Source organism: Grus americana, unplaced genomic scaffold, assembly GCF_028858705.1.
Source record: "Grus americana isolate bGruAme1 unplaced genomic scaffold, bGruAme1.mat scaffold_565, whole genome shotgun sequence".
Taxonomy (NCBI): domain Eukaryota; kingdom Metazoa; phylum Chordata; class Aves; order Gruiformes; family Gruidae; genus Grus; species Grus americana.
The window spans coordinates 813-23502 of record NW_026561803.1 but is presented as its reverse complement, the minus strand read 5'-3'; the positions used below and the strand labels follow the sequence as shown (position 1 = coordinate 23502).

General features: G+C 52.8%; 2 protein-coding genes across 2 annotated transcripts; both read left to right on the top strand.

Moving 5' to 3' along the window:
* The first annotated feature begins 1820 nt into the window (after positions 1-1820).
* Positions 1821-2510, top strand: LOC129200843 (olfactory receptor 10AG1-like). Its single transcript, XM_054812084.1, has one exon. The coding sequence runs from the start codon at positions 1821-1823 to the stop codon at positions 2508-2510; it is 690 nt and encodes a 229-aa protein (XP_054668059.1).
* Positions 2511-17055: 14545 nt separating this feature from the next.
* On the top strand, positions 17056-19850 carry LOC129200844 (olfactory receptor 14A16-like). The gene is made up of 2 exons (XM_054812086.1): positions 17056-17949; positions 19685-19850. Exons 1-2 carry the CDS (start codon positions 17056-17058, stop codon positions 19772-19774), a joined length of 984 nt encoding a protein of 327 aa, XP_054668061.1. The 3' UTR covers positions 19775-19850.
* The last annotated feature ends 2840 nt before the right edge of the window (positions 19851-22690 follow it).

Genomic DNA, 22690 nt, shown 5'->3' with positions numbered 1-22690 from the left:
ATATCTCTGCAGCCTGGAGCTGTTTCTGCCGGGATTTGTTTCTCTGTCCCCACATCTCCTCCCTGTCAGTGCTCACAGACCCCATCGCACCCACTGTGTGCTCAGCTCTGCCCTGCAGACCCCTCCTGGAAGCAGGGACATCTCTGTGTGTGCGGGGGCTCAGCAGCAGTTCAGAGAAGTCTGAATTAGAACTAGGGTCTCCGTGCCTTCACCAGAGCGGAGAAATAAATTCCCATCTCCCACTGCCCCCCAGCCAATGAAGAGCGCAAAACTGAAAGCACAGGTTCCTGCACTTTCAGGTACATGTTGCCTTGATGTCCTGCTTCAAAAGGACCCTCTGCAAATGCCCTGAGGGGGATCTGAACCTGTGAGCACCTCTGACCCATGCAACACCCTCTTGACTCCAGAAGGCCTCTGCCCTGCCAGGCATCACCCCTTCCACCCAGAGCTTATCCCCAGGTGCTGTGGGGAGCTCCCCAGGCAGGCTGAGTGCTGACCCTGGCAGGCAGCAGAGTCCCTGCTCCAGCACACAGCCCCTGGGGTGCAGGGACCCCGCTCTGAAGGACAGCCCTGGGCACCCCTGGCTGTACACCTGGCTGCACACCCTTGCAGCCAGCCCCAGGAGAAAGGAAACTTCGTGTGCTGTCCCTCTGATGGTGCTACGCAGAAGCCCTGCTCTGGAGCATGTCCTTCTCCACAGTAAAGAAACCCTGATTGCCATCCTGCCAGATCTTAGCTGCAGCAAGATGTGTGAGCTCTAGGAAGCCCCTCCAGGACATTTGTGTATCGACCTGGAGCCAGACACTTACCGTGTCAAGGCCTGTGTAGATTTCTCCAACAGCGAACTCTCAGCATTAGCCCACTCCACAGTGCCTGTAATATCTCTGCCGTTTCCCCCTCTGCCCTCGCTGCCTGCAGGCAGTGCCCTCAGCCCTGCTGCGCTTTGTAGAGGAGCTGCTCCTGGGCAGAGCTGTCTCTCTGCAGCGCTGCCCGCTTGCCATGAGCTCCCTCCATCCCAGGAGCCCAGCCCAGCTCAGCAGCAGAGGACCAGCCCAAGGCAGCACTTTCTCTGCCCCCTCTGGGCTCCCTCCAGGTGTCCCTGGGGCTCTGGGGGAACCTGCTGTGAAACAGGCTGAAGGAATCATGATGTTCCCTCCCTCCGCTGGAGAGAGACACTTCTTTCCAGTAGAGTCATTTCTCCAAACAGACTGAGTCATGTCCAAGATTCACCTTTTCATGTCCCATCATTAGAGACAGGAAACCAAGACAGTGACCAGGAGGGATCTCCTTTACCTCTGCTGAGGGAAGGGATGCACCCGAGTCATTAGACGCATCTCAGGTGTAGTTTTATAGTCCTGGGGCTGGAAGGGGACTCAGCTCCCTGCCACAAACCCTCAGGATGTCGGATTCCTCTTGCCTCAGTTAAGGTGGGCACAAAACAGGCACCTGCATGTGAGCTGCTTGTCCCAGCTCCCATGGTAATTCATGAAGATAAAGGCCGTGAGTGAGCTGCTGAGACACAACACCTGGTTATCTTTGAGATGCCAGAGGTGACCAAGATGTGTGCTGGTAACTGCAAGATCTAATGGAGCACTTCCTAGAGACAGGGCAGCATCTGGGGCCATCACCTTGGAGGCTGGTGGGAAATTTCTTTGGCCAGGTGAAATGACAGCAGATGCCCACGTTTATGACAACTGAAACTGTAACTATACCTTAGCTCCAGGGCATCCTATAGAGGTCTTCAACTGACCAAAAGGAGTGCCTTCCTGAGGAACCTGTCCTTCCTGGAGATCTGCTACACGTCAGTCACTCTGCCAAAAATGCTGGTGGGTTTCCTGACGGAAGACGGCAGGATCTCCTTCCTTGGCTGTGCTGCCCAGCTCTATTTCCTGGTTTTGTTGGGCAGCATCGAATGCCTTCTCCTGGCTGCCATGGCCTACGACCGCTACATAGCCATCTGTGACCCCCCCCTGCACTACACCCTCATCATGAGCAGGGGTGTCTGCATCAGACTGCTGGTGGGGTCGTGGGTGGTCGTCGTACCAGTGCAAGTAGGACAGACCTACCAGGTGTTCACTTTGCCCTTCTGTGCATCCCTGGACCTTCGCCACTTTTTCTGGGATGTCCCCCCTCTGCTGGAACTGGCCTGTGCAGACACTTTCTGGAACCAAGTGATGCTGTACACCATCATCCTGGTCTTTGCGATCCTTCCCTTCTCCTTCATAGTTATTTCTTACCTTAAAATTATCAGGGCAATTCTGAAAATACCCTCGGTTCTGGGCAGACACAAAGCCTTTTCCACCTACTCTTCACAACTCGCAGTGGTGACACTTTTCTATGGCTCGGCCACAGTTGTCTACTTAAAGCGACGGTCAAGGGATTCTGTAGACCCTGACAAGTACCTTGCCCTGGTTTACACAATTGTGACCCCCATGTTTAACCCTGTCATCTATAGCCTGAGGAACAAGGAAGTGAGAATTGCCTTGAAGAGACTCCTATGGACAAAGTGATACTACAGAGTATGTAAAATAGCCCCAAATAGTCCCAAATGCCCCACTGGGGTACGTGGTTGTCTGAAAAAAGGCATCCCACATTTGCCCCAAAAAACCCCACATGTCCAGCCTGGCTTCCATCCTCCTCAAGAAGGGGGAAGGTGGCCTGAGGCATTCCTGGTATGTCATGCCCCACCGTGATTAATGCAAACAGCTCCTTCAAGCTCTGTCTGACCAATGTAAAGTTAAAGGGAAATAGTCGAATCGTGGTCAGCAGTCAAGGAGGCCCAAAGGTGACACAACCGATGAAGAGATGACTACCCTCAGGTTTGAGAAATCACTTGCTAGACCCCATGGACTGTCTAGAGTGTCACCGCATGGAATCAGCCTAAAAACATCAAAAGTCATGAAGGTCATCTTCCCCTGCTATGATGTCTTGCACTGAGTTGTGTAATGTTTCACTAACTTGACAGAAAGAATAAAAAAAAAAGTCACCGGGGGGAAAGTCCAGCACTGGGATAGAGTCCCAGGGACCCATGGAGTGTCTTTTTGCCATGGTTTAATACCAGTCGGCAACTAAGCACCACACAGCAGCTTGCTCACTCCCCACCCTGGTGGGACAGGAGAGACTCGGAAGGGTAAAAGTGAGAAAACTGGGGGGCTGAGATAAAGGCAGTTTATTAGGTAAAGCAAAAGCCGTGCACACAAGCAAAGCAAAACAAGGAATTCCTCCATCACTTCCCATCAGCAGGCAGGTGTTCAGCCATCTCCAGGAAAGCAGGGCTCCATCACGCGCAATGGTTACTTGGGAAGACACACACCGTCACTCCCAATGCCCTCTCCTTCCTTCTTTTTCCACCAGCTTTTATGGCTCAACACGATGTCATATGGTATGGAATATCCCTTGGTCAGGTGAGGTCAGCTGTCCCAGCCGTGTCCCCTCCAAACTTCTCGCTGGTGGGGTGGTGCGAGGAGCAGAAAAGGCCTTGACATCGTGCAAGCACTGCTCAGCAGTAACTAAACCATCCCTGTGTTATCAACACTGTTTTCAGCACACATCCAAAACGCAGCCCCATGCAAGCTACTATGGAGAAAATTAACTCCGTCCCAGCCAAAACCAGCACACGCATTTATGTGCTGAATCTGCTTTGCCAGTCTGAAACTGTCTCTTTAAAAAATGAGCTAGTGGGGGGTTGTAGCCCAAATGCCTATGCAGCATGAAGTGGGTTTCCCCAAACGGAGCAGCTTTGCACAATGTCTGCTCCACGAGGGGAAATATCTCAGCCTGCAATTGCAAATGGCTGATGCTGTGGAGGACAAATGTGTTTCCTGAGACAATATTCGATATGCAAACAATACAAAAAGATTGGGAAGGTGAATGGGTAGGACAGAAACAGGAAAATTGCCCATCCACTGGAGCTCTGCAGAAGGAGGCTGGAGTGGTGCCCAGCATGAGGTGCTACAGTGGGATCAGCACCTAGACAAGACTTTTGTAGGGAAGGCTTTGCAAAGGAATAGCCTGACCTCACCCACCTGAAAAATAGACCCCGGGCAGCGTATTGAAGTGATGGTGAGATATGTCCCGGGGTAAAAGACCTTTGATGAGAGAAGGCTGGAGAGCTTTGGGTTGCAGAGATTGGAGGTAGTCCTCTGGCAATCTGAGTAGACTAAGCTTTGGAAAGGAGGAAAATAAAGACGCTCTCAAGGACGTTTAAGGAATTAGTGGTCCTGTCACTAATAACACGAACAGCACAGTGCTGTAAGGGAATTCCTTCTTTTTCTTCATTAGGATTAATCAAAGCACTTCAATTTCATTCCCAACATTCATTTCTACTTTACAAAAGGCTCAGCAGTTAGCCTCTGGCATGAAGTTCTTAAAACGCAGTGCTGCTTCTCTCACTGTTACCATTTCAATATTACACTTCTTAGACAGTATTGCCCTTAAATTATCCCTGCTTCATCTCTCTCCTCCCTGTTGTGTGGAGGAGAGGGAGGTGGAAGAGGGGAGCTGTTGCTTTTTTAGCCACAGGCGGCCAAGGGACAGACCCCAGCTTATGCAAAAGCACAAAGGAAGACAACATTTCCATGTGGTGTACGCTAACACAACACCGCTACCTGCATTTCCAGTCTCTGATGTGCTAACTGTGCGGCAGGGAGCCTGGAAGCTCTGAGCTCCCTTCATCTGCCCTGCAATTCAGCATGTAAAATGAAACTAACCTCCTCAAAGAGATTCTTCTGGTTCTCTTCAGAACCTACAGCACCACATTTGCCAGGAGACTGGCCAGGACAGGGAAAGTGGACTCGCATTCCTCTGCACAGAAAGCTTAGGTGTTCCTGGGAAGCTCGGGAGGCATGGCATACCGATTCCTGGGTTCAAGGAGCCGCTCAAAGGCTTTGTGTCCATTTCCATAACGGTGGATTCAATGCCTGGCACACGTGCAGCCTCTGTACTGGGATGCTGATGTCTATGGAGCAACCTGCTCCGACCTCCGAGCTGGCCCTGCTTGGAACCAAAGGTAGAACTAGAGACCTCCTGAGTACAGGAGCATTCCACCCTGAATCGTCCTATGACCCCCTGCTGCAGAGACCCCCACCTCCAGCTGAATCCTTTCTCCTGGGGCACACTGCAAGGCACGGGCTTATGGAAGGGTTGTTGGGAAAGGGAGCGCTGGGATCTCTGGTCCAGCCTCCCAGCAAAGGGTGGGGTATCGCCAGTCCCACAGTCAGCTTGGCTGGAAACTGAAGACCTCCAGAGATGGAGATAACAGAGAGTTCTGGGTGTCCTGCTGCCATCAGCAGCACCCTCTGTTCACTCTTTCTGAAGGCCCAGTGTGAAGGTCCCAGGAGGAAACTTGTGGCTGTTGCCTCTGCCAGGATTCAGCTGCCTTTGAGTGCCCTGCTCCTCACCTTCAGCAGACTAAAGAGACCCAGTTCCTTCTGCCTCTCCACACGGCTCGTGCTTTAGGCCCCAACTCTCATCACAACAAACTGCCTCTGGACATTCTCCAGTTTCTCCATCCACCTTTCAAAATGGGAAACCCACTGGCTCATATGGCATCCATCATAACCCCATGCCCTTCTCCTCAGCCAGGCACGTCATGGTCCTCATGCATGCAGTTTATTCTGCTCAAGATGCAGACCTTGCCTTTCTGTTGGCCAAAGGCACGAGGGTGTGAAGGTCCCTCTGGCCTGAAACTCCCACATGTCAGCATTCGAGATTTGTGGGTCAATGCCTCCAGCAGCATAGCAATATGGGGATTTCTCTCCTGCCAAGTATCAATAATTGTTCCCTATTCCTCTGCCAGGGCAATGCCCTGGACCTGTTCCGACATGAAATCACCCAGATCCTCAGGCTCCCCTGCTCAGATGTCCACCTCAGTGAGGCTGGGTTTATTGTGGTTAGTGCCTGTTTAGCATTTGGTGTTTTGTTTTCATTGTGGTGTCCTATGTGCAGATCTTCAGGGCCGTGCTGAGGATCCCCTCTGAGCAGGGACGGCACAAAGCCTTTTCCACGTGCCTCCCTCACCTGGCCGTGGTCTCCCTGTTTAGCAGCAGTACCGTGTTTGCCCACCTGAAGTCCCCCCAATCTCCTCCCCATCTCTGGATCTGGTGGTAGCTGTTCTGTACTCTGTGGTACCTCCAGTAGTGACACACTATTTACAGCATGAGGAACCGGGAGCTCAAGGATGCCCTTGAGAAAATGATTCCAAGGACATTTTGCTACACTGACAGAATTACCACCTCTGTCCACAAATGATTCCCAGTGTATCTGATTCCAGCTTTTGTTTGTTTGTTTGTTGTGAGGTTGGGTTTTTTGGGGGTTTTTTTGGTTTGGTTTCCTTTGGTTTAAATATCATTATAATATCATTATAATTATCATGCTGTTGATATTTTTCATTCATGGTTTTTATGTTTCTTTCTTCACAAATATTTGCATTTACGTCACTGTATCTGAGTCATGTACCAACTTTGCATGTATAAGTGAGCCTGGCTGCCTTTATAAAAGTATGTTCAACACTACTCAGAATTAGCGTGACTCGTAGCATCTCGATAATACAGTGGGATCTCCCCGGTGCAGTGCTTTCTGTCTGGGCTCTTTCTCCAAAGAGGCATGAGGAACTGCCCCACTGAAATTCCTCTTCCTCCATGTGTTTGGGAGCAAAAAGCCCAGTGTCTCTTTGTGACCTTTTAGAGACAAGATGTCGGACTGGATTTATGCGTCACCAGTCGGTGTCTGATGACAGGTAAGATGGTGAGTGTAACTGAGGGGTGTGCCCAGGGCTCTCACACAGGTGACATTAAGGACACCCATCGTCTAGGAGAGGAATCTGGAGCTGCCTGGAGGGCGCAGTGGTTCTCCAGGAGCGGCATGTTCCCAGGGTTGAGTGGGTATGGAAGAGGTCGGCAAAGATGGGGTTGAGGCCTAAAGTACAGGACATGTGCAGACCTCCTCGGGGCACTCTCCAGTTCCTCCCCACCTCTCTACAGCAGCAATTCCCACAGAGGGACACACCGGTCCAGATGTCACCACACCACGGCTCACTGCAGGGGGATGAAAACTCAAGATGTCTGGGGTGGCAGAGCTTCTCCTACCACGGCCTCAGATGCAGTTGACCTTGTTCACGCTGAGCACGCACCACTGCCTTGTATGGTGTCCCTTGTAGTGCCTACAGCACAGAGGACCCAAATCCTTGCCTGCTAGCCAAATCATTGTATTCCCTTCCCTGCATGCAGTAGTCATGCCACTCTCCTCGAGCTGCCTTTCCCTCTGGACACCTATCAGACAACTTAATGCAATTTCTGGTGCAATGATTGTGAGGCTTTTGGGGAGTCAGCAGTCCTAGGATGAAAGCAAGCACACATTCAAAATTCACCAGGATTCACACGATTTTGAAGGCTTTTGGAAGATGCGGGTATGAACATGTATCACAGTTTCTGCAGGGGCTATGGGAAAGCCCATACGTACAGTAGTGATGTCTCCAGGAGCTGATCTTAAACTCTCCATCTATCCAGGAGCTGGCCCTGGGATTCCCTCATCCTTCCAGTTACCCCATGGAGAAACACATACACACAGACAAACACACACACACACAAACACACACACAGACAAACACACACACACACACACAGAGTCATGTATTTGGTAGCGGGAGGGCTACAGGGGTGGCTTCTGCGAGAAGCTGCTAGAAGCTTCCCCTGTGTCCGATAGAGCTGATGCCAGCCGGCTCCAAGACGGACCCAATGCTGGCCAAGGCCAAGCCTATCAGCAACTGTGGCAGTGCCTCTGTGATAACATATTTAAGAAGGAAGAAAAAGAGAGCGACTGAGACTATTTGAGAGGAACAACTCTGCAGACACCAAGGTCAGTGCAGAAGGAGTGGGAGGAGGTGCTCCAGGCGCCAGAGCAGATTCCTTTGCAGCCCATGGAGGTTGATGGTGGAGCAGATATCCACCTGCAGCCCACAGACGACCCCACACTGGGGCAGGTGGAGACACCTGAAGGAGGCTGTGACCCTGTGGGAAGCCAGCGCTGGAGCAGGCTCCTGGCAGGACCTGTGGACCCATGAAGAGAGGAGCCAACGCTGGAGCAGTTTTTCTGTCAGGACTTGTGACTCCGCTGGGGGACCCATGCTGGAGCAGTCTGTTCCTGAAGGATTGTACCTCGTGGAAGGGACCCATGCTGGAGCAGGTCATGAAGAAATGTAGCCTGTGGGAAGGACTCAAGCTGGAGAAGTTCACAGAGGACTGTCTCCTAGGAGAAGGACCTCACGCTGGAGCAGGGGAAGTGTGAGGAGTCCTCCGTGAGGAGGAAGGAGGGGCAGAGACAATGTGTGACGAACTGACCACAACCTCCATTCTCCGTCCCCCCGTTCTGCTGAGGGGGAGGAGGTAGAGAAATCAGGAGCGAAGTTGAGCCCGGCAAGAAGGGAGGTGTGGGGGAAAGGTGTTTTGAGATTTGGTTTTATTTCTTATCACTCTGTTTCATTTGGTAATAAATTGGATTATTTTTTTCTAAGTTGCGTCTGTTTTGCCCATGATGGTAAATGGTGAATGATCTCTCCCTGTCCTTATCTCAACCCACAAGCCTTTTGTTATCTTTTCTCTCCCCTGTCCAGCTGAGGAGGGGGAGTGATAGAGAGGCTTTGGTGGGAACTCGGCATCCAGCTGGGGTCAACCCACCACAACGGCTCTCTCCATCGCCAAATCACAGAACCATTGAGGCTGGAAGGCAGCCAGCTTCCACCTTCTCTGGGCTTCCTCTTCATGCTTGATTTTTGTCAGGAGCTCCTTTCTTACCCAGTCCAGCCTCCTGCAATGTTGCTTGACTTCCTGCACATCTGGGTGTATTGTTATGAAGCTTGAAGAGGAGATCCTTGTCTAGCAAACAGCTCTTCCCTCTTCTCTGCAGGACCCTAAACCATGGGATTCTTCCAAGCAGGTTCCTCAGCACGCCAAAGCTGTCTCTCCTCAAGTCCTGCTCTTTGCCTTGTTCCCTTCTCTCAGGAACCTCAACTCTACTTTCTCGCGCCCGATATTCCATCCCTGACCAGCTCTTCCTTGTTTCAACGTATGACATCCTGAAGGACCGCCCCCCTCACTGGCCTCTCAGTCACCCTTGTCGGGAAGGCGTTGTCAGTGAACTCCAGAAACCTCCTGGATGGCTTTCACCTTGCTGTTTTGCCCCTTCAGTCAATACTGGGATAGTGCAGGTCTGCCACGACGACCAGGACCTGCAAATATGAGGCTTCTTCCAGGTGTCTGAAGAAGGCCTCATCTACTTCCTCTGCCTCATCAGGAGGTCCACAGCAGACACTCACCAACCACAGTGTTGCATTAGGGGCATTGCTGCGTCACGGGGCTGCATTAGGAGGAACATGGGCCCCTCAAACAACCTGCCTTATCATCCCCCTCAACTCACATTGGTGTGGCCTACACACATGGGTGTGTCCCAGGGTGTGGCTCCCTGTTTTGGAGAAGTAGGGAGAAGTGGGGAGTGTCAAGTGGAGGTCTGCCAAGGTGAGGCTTGGGACCTAGTGCACATGACCTGTGTAGGGTGGTCAAGGGACTGGGCGTTCTTTGGCCCAGCAGTGTGGAGGCTCCAGGCAGTACAGGAGTGGCCTGAGAGTGCTTGAAGAGTTGCTTCAGAGATGAGGGAGCTTCCCTTTGTAGTGAGATAGAGCATGAGAAAGAAGTAATGCCACAAAGTGCAGCTGAGGAGGCCTAGTCTGGACATGAAGAAATGTCACTCAAAGGGCAGTGCCATGGTGTATGAAGTCACCCAGAGGGAAACTGGATCAGCCCAAGGCTTTGTGTTTCAAGGAACAGCCAGGGAGGGTGGAGAGATATCAGTAAAGGAAGGGAGATGCTGAGGTGAGAGCAAGGTGTGGTAGCAGGGTGGATGTCTACAGCCTGCAGAGAAAGAGGCACCAGGCACCTCCGTGCCTGGCAAGATCATGGAGCAGATCCTCCTGGATGGATGCCCCATCCCTGGAAGTGTTTAAGACCAGGTTGGATGAGGCTTTGGGCAATGTGGTCTAGTGGAGGGTGTCCCTGCCCGCAGCAAGGCGGGTTGTAACTAGATGATCTTTGAGCTCCCTCCCAACCCAAACCATTCTATGATGATTCAATGAGGAGGAGGAGGTACAGGTGTGGAACACCATAGGACGATGGCCTGCAGTGGAGAGGACAGAGGGATGAAGAAAGTCTGAAAAGCCCCTGTCCTGGTTTTAGCTGAGAGGGTTGATTTTCTTCATAGTAGCTAGTGTGAGGATATGTTTTGGATTTGTGCTGGAGACAGTGTTGATAATATGGGGATGTTTTTGTTCTATGGGCTTATTGTTGAGCAGTGTTTACACGGGGCCAAGGCCTTTTCTGCTTCTTGCACTGCCCTGCCAGCGGGATGGCTGGGGGTGCACAAGAAGTTGGGAGGAGACACAGACAGGACAGGTGACCCAAACTGACCAAAGGGATATTCCATACCATATGACGTCATGCTCAGTTTATAAGGAGCTTGGGGGAAGAGAAGGGGGGGGGGGGGGCGGCGTTCGGAGTGATGGCGTTTGTCTTCCCAAGTAACCGTTACGCGTGACAGAGCCCTGCTTTCCTGGAGATGGCTGAACACCTGCCTGCCCATGGGGAGTGGTGAATGAATTCCTTGCTTTGCTTTGCTTGTGCGTGTGGCTTTTGCTTTACCTATTAAAATGTCTTTATCTCAACCCACGAGTTTTCTCACTTTAACTTTTCCAGTTCTCTCCCCCATCCCGATGGGGGGAGCAAGTGAGCGGCTGCGTGGTGCTTAGCTGCCGGCTGGGGTAAAACCACGACAGGTGGAGAATCGCTTCCCCTGCCTGCGCTCCTGCTCATACAGCCCCAGAGGCTCTTGGCCTTCCTTGCTGATAGCTCTTCTTCGGCCTAAGGGAACCCAAGGCCCACCAGAGTGTTTAACACAGAGCTGCAACCCAGCCAAGCAGCCCCTAGCCTATGTGACCGCAGGGGCTTAGTCCACTCCAGGGCAGGCCTTTGGGTTTGTCCTTGCTGGATATTATGAGGTTCCTGTTGGCCCATCCCTCCTGCTTGTCTTGGTTCCTTGGGATGGCAGCCCTGCCCTCCAGAGTATCAGCTCCTCTCCTCGGTTTGGTGTCATCTGCAAGCTTGATGAGAAAGCATGCTTTCATCTCCTCCAGGTCCGTAAAACCACATGAAAGAGGGCATGTTGCAGGATGGATCCATGAAGGACCCTGCAGCTACAGGTCCCCAGCAGTGTATCTCCCATTCACCACATCCCTCTGAGCCCGAACATGGAATCAGTTTTTAATCCACTTATCTACCCAGGCAGACCAGAGGATCATAATAGGAATTAAAGAATATAGTGGGGGATAGCGTTAAAATCCTTGCTTTTGTCTAGGTAAATGAAATCCACTGCTCTCCCTTCACTCGGAAATACAATCCTTTCATCTCAGAAAGCAGTGTGGATGGTCAGGCATGATGTACCTGAGTAAACGCAGTCACCCTCTGCTTCAGAACCCCAGAAATGGGATCCAAGAGGACACACTCTGGGATGCATTCCTCAACCAAAAGGAGGGTGAGAAGCCTTCAGGTTCCCAGCTCATCCCTGGGGCCTTTTTGGAAGATGCATGCAATGTTTGCTTTTTGCAAGTCCTCAGGGAGTGCCCCGGATGACCTGTCCAAAGTGACACATAGCAGTGTCACTGTGACTTCCTGGCCAGCACCCTTGGATGGAGTCCCTCTGGTCCCATGGACTGGTAAAGGTTTGACTTTGCTCAGGTGAGCCCTGACTTGATCCTCACTCACTGCAGGTTGTTCTCCATGGGTTCTGCCTCAAGGCACAAAGGCCTGGGAGACCTTGCTGATGAAGATGAAGCCAAAGGCGCCAAAGGTATCTCAGACCTGTTGATACCTGCCCTTGGTAAATTCTGCAGTGGCCCCACATGGTCTTTCTTTCTTCTTTAACTGTAACTTCATCAGTAACAGCTCATCTTGGTGCCATTAAATTCCCTTATGAGAGTCAACTGACTGTCTGTATGCACCACTGCTGTCCTTGCAGGAGGTTGTCCTGAAACACCAGCTGTGCTGGGCTCTGCTGCCTATCAGTACTGCTGCTCATGAGATCCCTCCTGAAGGTCCCCAGTCTGCCCCTCTGACATCCCAAGGGCCCATATATGCAAAGACGCGCTATGTTCATAGCAGAGACGCGCTTGGACTATGTGTTAGATGGCAATGTCAATGATGATATGAGCTGTAGATGTAGATGATGAGGTAGCTGACATGAGGTGCCCACAGAGCCAGCAAAACCTGCTGTCCTCACCAATGCCCGAGATAAGCAGGGCTGGGCTGTGCAGCCCTGACAGGAGACCATGAGACGTTATAGTCAGGGCAGACCTGGGAAATACAGCTGATGGGGAAGAGAAGGAGACATAGCCGTCCCTATGGCACATGCCTCCATTTGGTCAGAGGAACACCTCTATAGGTTGCCCTGAACCTACTGATCAGGGACAGGATTCTTTGTACTGAATGTCAGCATCTGCTGTCATGTCTGTTGGCCAAAGGAATTCCCCAACAGCCTCCAAGGCGATGCCCTCACATGCCGCCCTGTCCCTCACAATTGTTCCATTACAGCTTGCTGCCACCTGCACGTGCCTTGGACCACCTGTGGCACCTCAAATGGCACCAGGTTTTAGCATCAGAAAAGTTCACTCCTGGCCTCTCTCTCCATTATTAACATGGCAGCTTAGATAAGGAGCTCAGACCTATTTGACTGAAAAAGGGGAAACATCAAATGCATTTTTAACAAGGGAAAAAAGGAAGACTCTGAGAACTACAGGCTGGTCAGTCTCACCTCTGTGCCTGGCAAGATCATGGAGCTGCCAAGGAGGTGACTGGTGACAGCCAACATGTCTTCACTAAGGGCAAATTGTGCCTGACAGATTTGGTGGCATTCTATGTTGGGGTTACAGCATTGGTGGATAAGGGAAGAGTGGCTGACATCATCTACCTGGAACTGTGCAAGGCATTTGACACTGTCCTGCACAACATCCTTGTCTCTAAATTGGAGAGACATGGATTTGACAGATGGACCTCTCAGTGGATGAGGAGTTGGCTGGACGGTCTCACTCAAAGAGTTGTGGTCAACGGCTCAATGTCCAAGTGGAGATCAGCTACAAGTGGCGTTCCTCAGGGGTCGGTACTGGGACCGGTACTGTTGAATATCTTTGTCGGTGACATGGACAGCAGGATCGAGTGCACCCTCAGCAAGTTTGACGACAACACCAAGCTGTGTGGTGTGGTCAACATGCTGGAGGGAAGGGATTCCATCCAGAGGGACCTTGACAGGCTGGAGAGGTGGTCCCATGCAAAACTCATGAAGTTCAACAAGTCCGAGTGCAAGGTCCTGCATGTGGGTCAGGGCAATTCCAAGCACAACTACAGGCTGGGCAGGGAATGGATTGAGAGCAGCCCTGAGGAAAAGGACTTGGGAGTGTTGATTGATGAGAAGCTCAACATGAGCTGGCAATGTGCGCTAGCAGCCCAGAAAGCCAACTGTGTCCTGGGCTGCATCACCAGCAGCGTGACCAGCAGGTCAAGGGAGGTGATTCAGCCCCGCTACTCCGCTCTTGTGAGACCCCACCGGCAGTACTGTGTCCAGCTCTGGGGTCCTCAGTACAGGAAAAACATGAAGCTGTTGGAGTGAGTCCAGAGGAGGCCATGAAGATGATCAGAGAGCTACCTAAAGGGGCTACAGGAAAGCTGGAGAGGGACTGTTTATCAGGGAGTGTAGTGACAGGACAAGGGGTAATGGGTTTAAACTAAAAGAGGGGAGATTTAGATTAGATATTAGGAAGAAATTCTTCACTGTAGAGGGTGGAGAGGCCCTGGAAGAGGTTGCCCAGAGAAGCTGTGGAAACCCCCTCCCTGGAAGTGTTCAAGGCCAGGTTTGGGCAACCTGGCCTAGTGGAGGGTGTGCCTGCCCATGGCAGGGGGGTTGGAACTAGATGCTCTTTCAGGTCCCTTCCGACCAAAGCCATTCTATGATTCCATGATTTTTTTGCAGCTGAGCTGAGGCAAGAGGAATCCCACCTCCAGTGGGTCTGTGGGTTGCACTGGAGAAGCTGAATCCCCTCTGGCCTCAGGAATACTGATGAGAGCTGAGATGCCTTCATTGACTTGGTTCCATCCCTGCCCTGCACAGAAGGAAATGATCCCCTGCCTGTCACTGCCTGTGTGTCCTGCCTGACAATGGGGCAGGAATGGGGGTTTCCAGAGGGGAACATTGACACCTCCTGTAGATCTGCACACCCTGGAAGAGCAATTCCCATCGCAGGAATCAGCCTGTCCAGTGCTTAGGGAGGGACACTGGGTGATTACTTCAGTCTGCTTCAAATTCTGCTCCCCAGGAGAGACCCTGCTGCCTTTCGTGAGCTGTCAGCCCTGGAGGCCCAGGGACACCTCGAGGGAGTCGGGGAGGGTGGGGAGGGGGCAGAGAAAGTGGCACTTTGGGCTGTTGTGCTGCTGCTGAGCTGGGCTGGGCTCCTGGGATGGAGGGAGCTCATGGCAAGCGGGCAGCGCTGCAGAGAGACAGCTCTGCCCAGGAGCAGCTCCTCTGCAAAGCGCAGCAGGGCTGAGGGCACTGCCTGCAGGCAGCGAGGGCAGAGGAGCGAGGAGAAGAGAGGAAAGAGGCAGTCTGGGGTGTGAGAATGTTGCAAAGTAACAGGAGGAGAAATGTCCACACCACTTGGCACGGTAGGTCTGTGGCAGCAGGACAAAGCAGCTGCAGTTCCTGGAGAGACCTCCAAAAGCTGGCACATGCCACAGCCTGTGGGATCTATCAGGAGGACGCTCACAAGGTCTCTGGTGTGGAGGAGGAGGAGGACGTGCTGCAGAGCAGGGCTTCCCTGCCACAGCGTCAGAGGCACAGGGCATGACGGCTGCCTTCTGCCAGGAACGGCCGCAGGGGTGTGCAGGTGGGTGTGCAGCCAGGGGTGCCCAGGGCTGTCCTTCCGAGCAGGGTCCCTGCACCCCAGGGGCTGTGTGCTGGCACAGGGACTCTGCCGCCTGCCAGGGTCACCCTCAGCCTGCCCGGGGAGCTCCCCATGGCGCTGTGGGGAGCAGCTGTGGGTGGAAGGAGCGACCTCTGTCAGGGTAGGGTCCTTCTGCTGTCGAGAGGGTGCTGCGTGGGTCAGGGTTGCTCACAGCTCCAGGGTAGCCCTGGGGATTTCCAAGGGGTCTTTTCAAGATGGTTTTCCCTGTAAGGGAAGGTGTCTGCCTTTTGAGGTTTCTCATCTTGGTCGGCTGGTTGGGCAGTGGGACATTTCCAAGGGGGCTTTTGAATCCAGAGGTCAAAGGAGGGTCTCCTGTATGGCTAAGGAGCTTTCCTCATCTGTGATTCAGTGTGCAGCTGTGGGGGCTACAGACAGCACCAGCATCACCTTTCCAGTCTCATCAGGCTTTGTGTGACCTTCTCTGTAGCCCCTGCACACACACAGAGAGGCTGCAGGGCAGAGCTGGGCACACAGGGGCTGGCATGGGGTCTGTGAGCAGAGAAGAGACGTGGGGCCAGAGAAAGAGCTCCTGGCAGGGACAGCTCCAGGCAGGAGAGATGGGCAGGAAAGGAAGGAACTGCTCATGGAAACCCTGTTGCAGGGGAGACAGGGGCACCTCCCGGCCACCCCTTGCAGTGCAGATGCCTTCCCTGAGAAACCCCCTTCATCCCTCCCACCCAGCACATCCTTGGCCCTCACGGACATTGGGGTCTAGGGTAGGAGTCACCTCTCTGTCCAGCAGACCAGCAGAAGAGGCGAAGGGCATCCCTCCTGCCACATATTTATTTCCCGCTGACCAGCAATCGGATGGAAGGCAACTGTCCTGCAGTATCAGTCTCTGGGAGGTGACATGCACAGCTGGGTCAGGGTAATGCTTTCCCGAGTGCCCGGCTGTCTCTGCCCTGGCCTCTCTCAGCCAGACCCTCCCTGTGCTTTTCCTTGTTTCTCCCTGTGATTGTTTTAAAGTTACCTTTTTATTGCGGTCAGACTCCCTGGGGGTGGGAGGTTCAGCTGCAGAGTCACGGGCTGATCTTGTTCATCCATTCATGTGGGCATGTCCTTGGGAACAAGTGTCCCAGCTTTCCTCTGACGTGTGGGGCTGTGGGCAATGGAGTCTGTGGGGCTGGAGAATGAGCTGGATTTCCCTTAATCAGATGCTGTCGTTAGGACACTTGGCTAAGTCCTTGGGGTGTCCTTCCAAGGTGTGAGCTGCCCTCCAGGATGCAAGCCTGCCCCATAGCACCTTTGTGTTATCTGAAAGCCCCATGGAGAAATGCCGAGATGCTACAACCAAGGAAAAGCTGTTGGGTTGGTGAAATGAGCCGCGTTTCTTCTTGTCTACAAGTGGGGTGCTGAGACCTTGAGAAAGGGTGAGACATTTTGTGGTCTGCGCTGGATGCCTCTGCTCTCAGCAGTGTCTGGTTGTATGACATAACCTAAGAGTGTGGTCACTCTCCACCTCATGAAGGTACAAGCTGGGAACAAGACGGAGGGACAGACCAGCTCCCCTCACTCTGCTCTAAGCCACAGGCAATCCTCTTGCCTCGCACGACTCACTCTGTGCTCCCTGAGTGCAGCAGAAATGCTGAGGGTTTCTGACATCCCAGAACACCTCCCGAATGTCTCAAACTGCCTTCTGCCATCCTAGTTCCTTAGTCCGCAGAGTGCAGATGCTGACAGGCCCTTTTTCGTTAGGAGCGGATTCACCTGACAAAGCCAAACCCAGGACTGGCCCCTGTCCCCACCGTTCCCATGAACCCACTGCTGCAGAGCAGGGCTGACTCCTCGGCAGCCAGCGGGCAGAGGCTCTGCTCCTCACAGCAAAATCAGCCAGCACCAACCAGAGCTGCACCCATGGAAGTGTAGGAGGTCTCCTGGGAAATGAGAAGGGCTGTATGCAGTAGGGGCAGAGTCTATGGGTAATGGATTTCATTTTGCTCAGAGAAGTCTCTGCTAACTGACTGTGTTTTCCTCCTTGAACAGTTCCCCATGCTCAGAGTGAACAAATGTCCAACGGCACCTCCATCACCCGGTTCCTCCTCCTGGCATTCGCAGACACACGGAAGCTGCAGCTCTTGCACTTCGGGCTCTTCCTGGGCATCTACCTGGCTGCCCTCCTGGGAAACGGCCTCATCATCACCGCCATAGCCTGTGACCACCACCTCCGCACCCCCATGTACTTCTTCCTCCTCAACCTCTCCCTCCTCGACCTGGGCTCCATCTCCACCACTCTCCCCAAAGCCATGGCCAATTCCCTCTGGGACACCAGGGACATCTCCTACCAAGGATGTGCTGCACAGCTCTTTCTGTTTGTTTTTTTCATTTCAGCAGAATTGTATCTTCTCACCATCATGGCCTATGACCGCTACGTTGCCATCTGCAAACCCCTGCACTACGGGACCCTCCTGGGCAACAGAGCTTGTGCCCACATGGCAGCAGCTGCCTGGGGCAGTGGGTTTCTCTATGCTTTGCTGCACACAGCCAATACATTTTCCCTACCCCTCTGCCACGGCAATGCTGTGGACCAGTTCTTCTGTGAAATCCCCCAGATCCTCAAGCTCTCCTGCTCAGACGCCTACCTCAGGGAAGTTGGCCTTCTTGTGGTTAGTGCCTGTTTAGCATTTGGGTGTTTTGTTTTCATTGTGGTGTCCTATGTGCAGATCTTCAGGGCTGTGCTGAGGATCCCCTCTGAGCAGGGACGGCACAAAGCCTTTTCCACGTGCCTCCCTCACCTGGCCGTGGTCTCCTTGTTTCTCAGCACTGGATCATTTGCCCACCTGAAGCCCCTGTCTGTCTCCTCCGCAACCCTGGATCTCGTGGTGTCACTTCTGTACTCGGTGGTACCTCCAGCCATAAACCCCCTCATCTACAGCATGAGGAACAAGGAGCTCAAGGATGCAGTGTGGAAACTGATGACCGGATGTTATTCAGAAGCAAAAAACTGCCCCTCTTCTGCACAGCATTTATTTATGATGTAACTTATTACAGGTCCAGTCTGTCTGTATTTTTTGTTTTTGGGGTGGTGTTTTACTTGTAATGATGTTGTCATCCCCTCTCTCATTCACTGTCTGCTTTCTTTTCTGACTGAGTGGCTGTGTATATGGAGAGCCTTGCTCTCTCTGTGTTACAATAAAAAATAAATAAAAGGGTCCTGCAGTGCCTTTCTGAGATCCTTCCACAAACGAGAAAATTTTGAGCCTTAACTTCATTGTGCAGGTAGGATTTCAGGAAAGGCAAAGGTCACCTGGGAAAGTCAAGAGTGAAAAGATGAGCTTTGATCACCTGTTAGAGACCCATTAGAGATGACCTTTAGGCTGCACAACTGAAATGCCAGCCTGCTGCTGCTGCTGAACAGGGAGGGTGATTTAATAACAGCAGGCACAGGTGGGGCTGAGGGACTCAATGCCTTCTGTGCCTGAGTGTTTACTGAAAAGGTCTCCAGGCCTCTGTGCTCAGGGAAATGGTTCAAGGAGGAGAAGAGCATCTATGGGCAAGAACCTCCTGAACTCCAGCAAGGGCAAGTGGCAGTTTCTGCCCCTGCAGGGGACTCACCCTGGCAATGGCACAGCCTGGGGGCTGCCTGGCTGGGAGCAGCCCTGTGGGAAAGGTCTCGGTGGGCAGGGAGCTGGACGGGAGGCGGCCGTGTGCCCTGGCAGCAAGGGAGGCCACCAGCATCCTGGGCTGTCAGAGCAGGAGCACGGCCAGGAAATTGGGGGAAGGGATTTTCCAGGTTACTGCATCCCGATTTCAGATCCCCAGTAGAGGAAGGATGTTGGCAAGCTGTAGCAGGTTGAGCAAAGGGCCCTCAAGAATGTCAGGATGCTGCCTATGAGGAGAGGTTGAAGGAGCTGGGCTTGTCCTGCCTGGAGAAGGGAAGTTCTTGCAGAAGCATTGCACCGTTCCCAGGAAGTCCGAGTCAGGCTTATGTGCGTGGTACAAGACGTAAGGACAAGAGGCAATGGCCCGGAACAAGAGAGGGTCAGGCTGCATATAGGGAGAGAGTTTTCCAGCATGAGGATAGTCAAATGCTGGAAGCCATTTCCCAGGGAGTGTGCACTGTCTCTGCCCCAGAAAGCAAACAGGATGTGTTTCGATAAAGCTGTGAGTAGTTTGGTCTGAGCCTTCTTTGAGCAGGAGGTTCAGACACCTCCCGAGGTGCCTTCCAGCATGAATGAGACACCTGAAGGAGGCTGTGACCCCATGGGAAGCCCGCGCTGGAGCAGGCTCCTGGCAGAACCTGTGACCCCATGGAGAGAGGAGCCCACGTTGTAGCAGTTTTATTGGCAGGACTTGTGACCCCACGGGGGACCCATGCTGGAGCAGTCTGCTCCTGAAGGACTGCACCCTGATGAAGGCACCCACGCTGGAGCAGGTCATGAAGAAATGCGGCCCATGGGAAGGACCCACATTGGAGAAGTTCATGAAGGACTGTCCCTGATGGGAAAGACCCCCCGTTGGAGCAGGGGAAAAAAGTGAGGAGGATGGAGCAGCAGAGAGAAAGTGCGATGAACGTGCGAGATATGCGGAAAGATTTCAGCCGCCTTCCAGGGGAGCACATTATTACCTGGCTGCTCCGCTGCTGGGATAACGGGGCCAGTAGCCTGGAACTGGAGGGCAGGGAGGCCAAGCAGCTAGGTTCCTTGTCTAGGGAAGGGGGAATTGACAAGGCAATTGGGAAGAAGGCACAGGCCCTCAGCCTCTGGAGGCGACTCCTGTCAAGTGTGAGGGAAAGGTATCCTTTCAGCGAAGATGTTGTATGTCGGCCAGGCAAGTGGACCACTATGGAGAGAGGTATCCAATATCTGAGGGAATTAGCTGTGCGGGAGATGCTTTATTATGATCCGGACAATGCACAGTTGCCCACAGACTCCGATGAAGTCCAGTGTACCCGACCCATGTGGCGAAAATTTGTACGAAGTGCACCATCATCGTACACCAACTCACTGGCAGTCATCGACTGGAAAAGTGAAGAGGCACCCACAGTGGACGAAGTCGCTGGCCGACTCCGGCAATATGAAGAGACCCTTTCTTCCTCCCTCATCTCGGCTGTGGAGAAACTGTCCCAGGACGTCCGGCAACTCAAAGAGGATATATCTTACTCCCCACCTGTGCAGACCCGTATTGCAGCTGTTAGGAGTAAGCGTTTTTCTGCTCCAGAGAGGGGATATGGAGCATACACACCACGAGATATCCTGTGGTTTTATCTGCGTGACCACGGAGAAGACATGAGGAAATGGGATGGGAAGCCTACCTCAACCCTGCGGGCACGAGTACATGAGCTACAAGGCAAGACAGCTGTACAAAGGGACTCTTCCAGAAAGAATGCCGCTCCAGTTTCCACCCGGCAGCCCCCCAGACCAAGTGAAAGGCCCGATCGCACTTATGATCCTCTTGAAGGGACTTCTAAGTCCTTTTTGCAAGAGGTGAATAGTGACTATGATGAGCAGGATTAGAGGGGCCCTGCCTCCAGCCAGGTGGAGGAAAGGGACAATAGGGTTTATTGGACTGTGGATCCGATGGCCTGGCACATCGGACCCACAAGAGTACAAAGCCCTAGTGGACACTGGTGCACAGTGTACCCTAATGCCATCGAGCTAGGAAGGGGTGGAACCGATATCTATTTCTGGTGTGACGGGGGGATCCCAACAGTTGACTCTGTTGGAGGCTGAAGTAAGTCTAACTGGGAATGAGTGGCAAAAGCACCCCATTGTGACTGGGCCAGAGGCTCCATGCATCCTGGGCATAGACTACCTCCAAAAAGGGTATTTCAAAGACCCAACATGCTACCGGTGGGCTTTTGGAATAGCTGCTTTGGAAGCGGAGGAAATTGAACCATTGTCTAGTTTGCCCGGCCTCTCGGAGCAACCTTCTGTTGTAGGGTTGCTGAGGGTTGAAGAGCAACAGGTGCAAATTGCTACCACAACTGTGCACCGGCGGCAATACCGCACCAACAGAGACTCCCTGGTTCCCATCCATGAGCTAATTCGTCAACTGGAGGGTCAGGGAGTGATCAGCAGAACCCGCTCACCCTTTAACAGTCCCATATGGCCAGTGCGGAAGTCCAATGGAGAGTGGAGGCTAACAGTAGACTATCGTGGCCTGAATGAAGTCACACCACTGATGAGTGCTGCCGTGCCAGACATGTTGGAACTCCAGTACGAACTGGAGTCAAAGGCAGCCAAATGGTATGCCACAATTGATATAGCTAATGCATTTTTCTCGATCCCTTTGGCAGCAGAGTGCAGGCCACAGTTTGCCTTCACTTGGAGGGGTGTCCAGTACACCTGGAATCGACTGCCCCAGGGGTGGAAACACAGCCCCACCATTTGCCATGGACTGATCCAGACTGCACTGGAAAAGGGTGAAGCCCCAGAGCACCTGCAATACATTGATGACATCATTGTATGGGGCAGCTCAGCAGAGGAAGTTTCTGAGAAAGGGAAGAAAATAATCCAAATCCTGCTGCAGGCTGGCTTTGCCATAAAACAAAGTAAGGTGAAGGGGCCTGCGCAGGAAATCCAGTTTTTAGGAATAAGGTGGCACGATGGGTGGCGTCAGATCCCAATGGATATTATCAACAAAATAGCAGCCATGTCTCCACCAACCAACAAAAAGGAGACACAGTGTTAGGTGTTGTGGGTTTCTGGAGAATGCACATTCCGAATTACAGTCTGAGTGTAAGCCCTCTCTACCACGTAACCTGGAAGAAGAATGATTTCAAATGGGGCCCTGAGCAACGACAAGCTTTTGAACAAATTAAACAGGAAATAGTTCATGCCGTAGCTCTTGGGCCAGTCCGGGCAGGACCAGATGTACAAAATGTGCTGTACACCGCAGCCGGGGAGAATGGCCCTACCTGGAGCCTCTGGCAGAAAGCACCAGGGGAGACTCGAGGTCGACCCCTGGGGTTTTGGAGTCGGGGATACAGAGGATCCAAGGCCCGCTACACTCCAATGGAAAAGGAGATATTGGCAGCCTATGAAGGGGTTCGAGCTGCTTCAGAGGTCATTGGCACTGAAGCACAGCTCCTCTTGGCACCCTGACTGCCAGTGCCGGGCTGGATGTTCAAAGAGAGGGCCCCCTCTACACACCATGCAACCAATGCTATGTGGAGTAAGTGGGTCGCACTGATTACACAGCGGGCTCGAACAGGAAACCCCAATCATCCAGGAATTCTGGAAGTGATCATGGACTGGCCAGAAGGGAAAGATTTTGGAATGTCGCCAGAGGAGGAGGTGACACGTGCTGAAGAAGCCCCACCGTATAATAAACTAACAGAAGATGAGAAACCATATGCCTTCTTCACTGATGGGTCCTGTCGCATCGTGGGAAAGCATCGAAGGTGGAAGGCCGCTGTATGGAGTCCTACACGGGGAGTTGCAGAAGCTGCTGAAGGAGAAGGTGAATCGAGCCAGTTTGCAGAGGTGAAAGCCATCCAGCTGGCTTTAGATATTGCTGAAAGAGAAAAGTGGCCAACACCGTACCTCTATACTGACTCATGGATGGTGGCCAATGCCCTGTGGGGGTGGGTACAGCAGTGGAAGCAGAGCAACTGGCAACGCAGAGGCAAACCCATCTGGGCTGCCCCATTGTGGCAAGATATTGCTGCCCGGCTAGAGAAGCTGGTTGTAAAGGTACGTC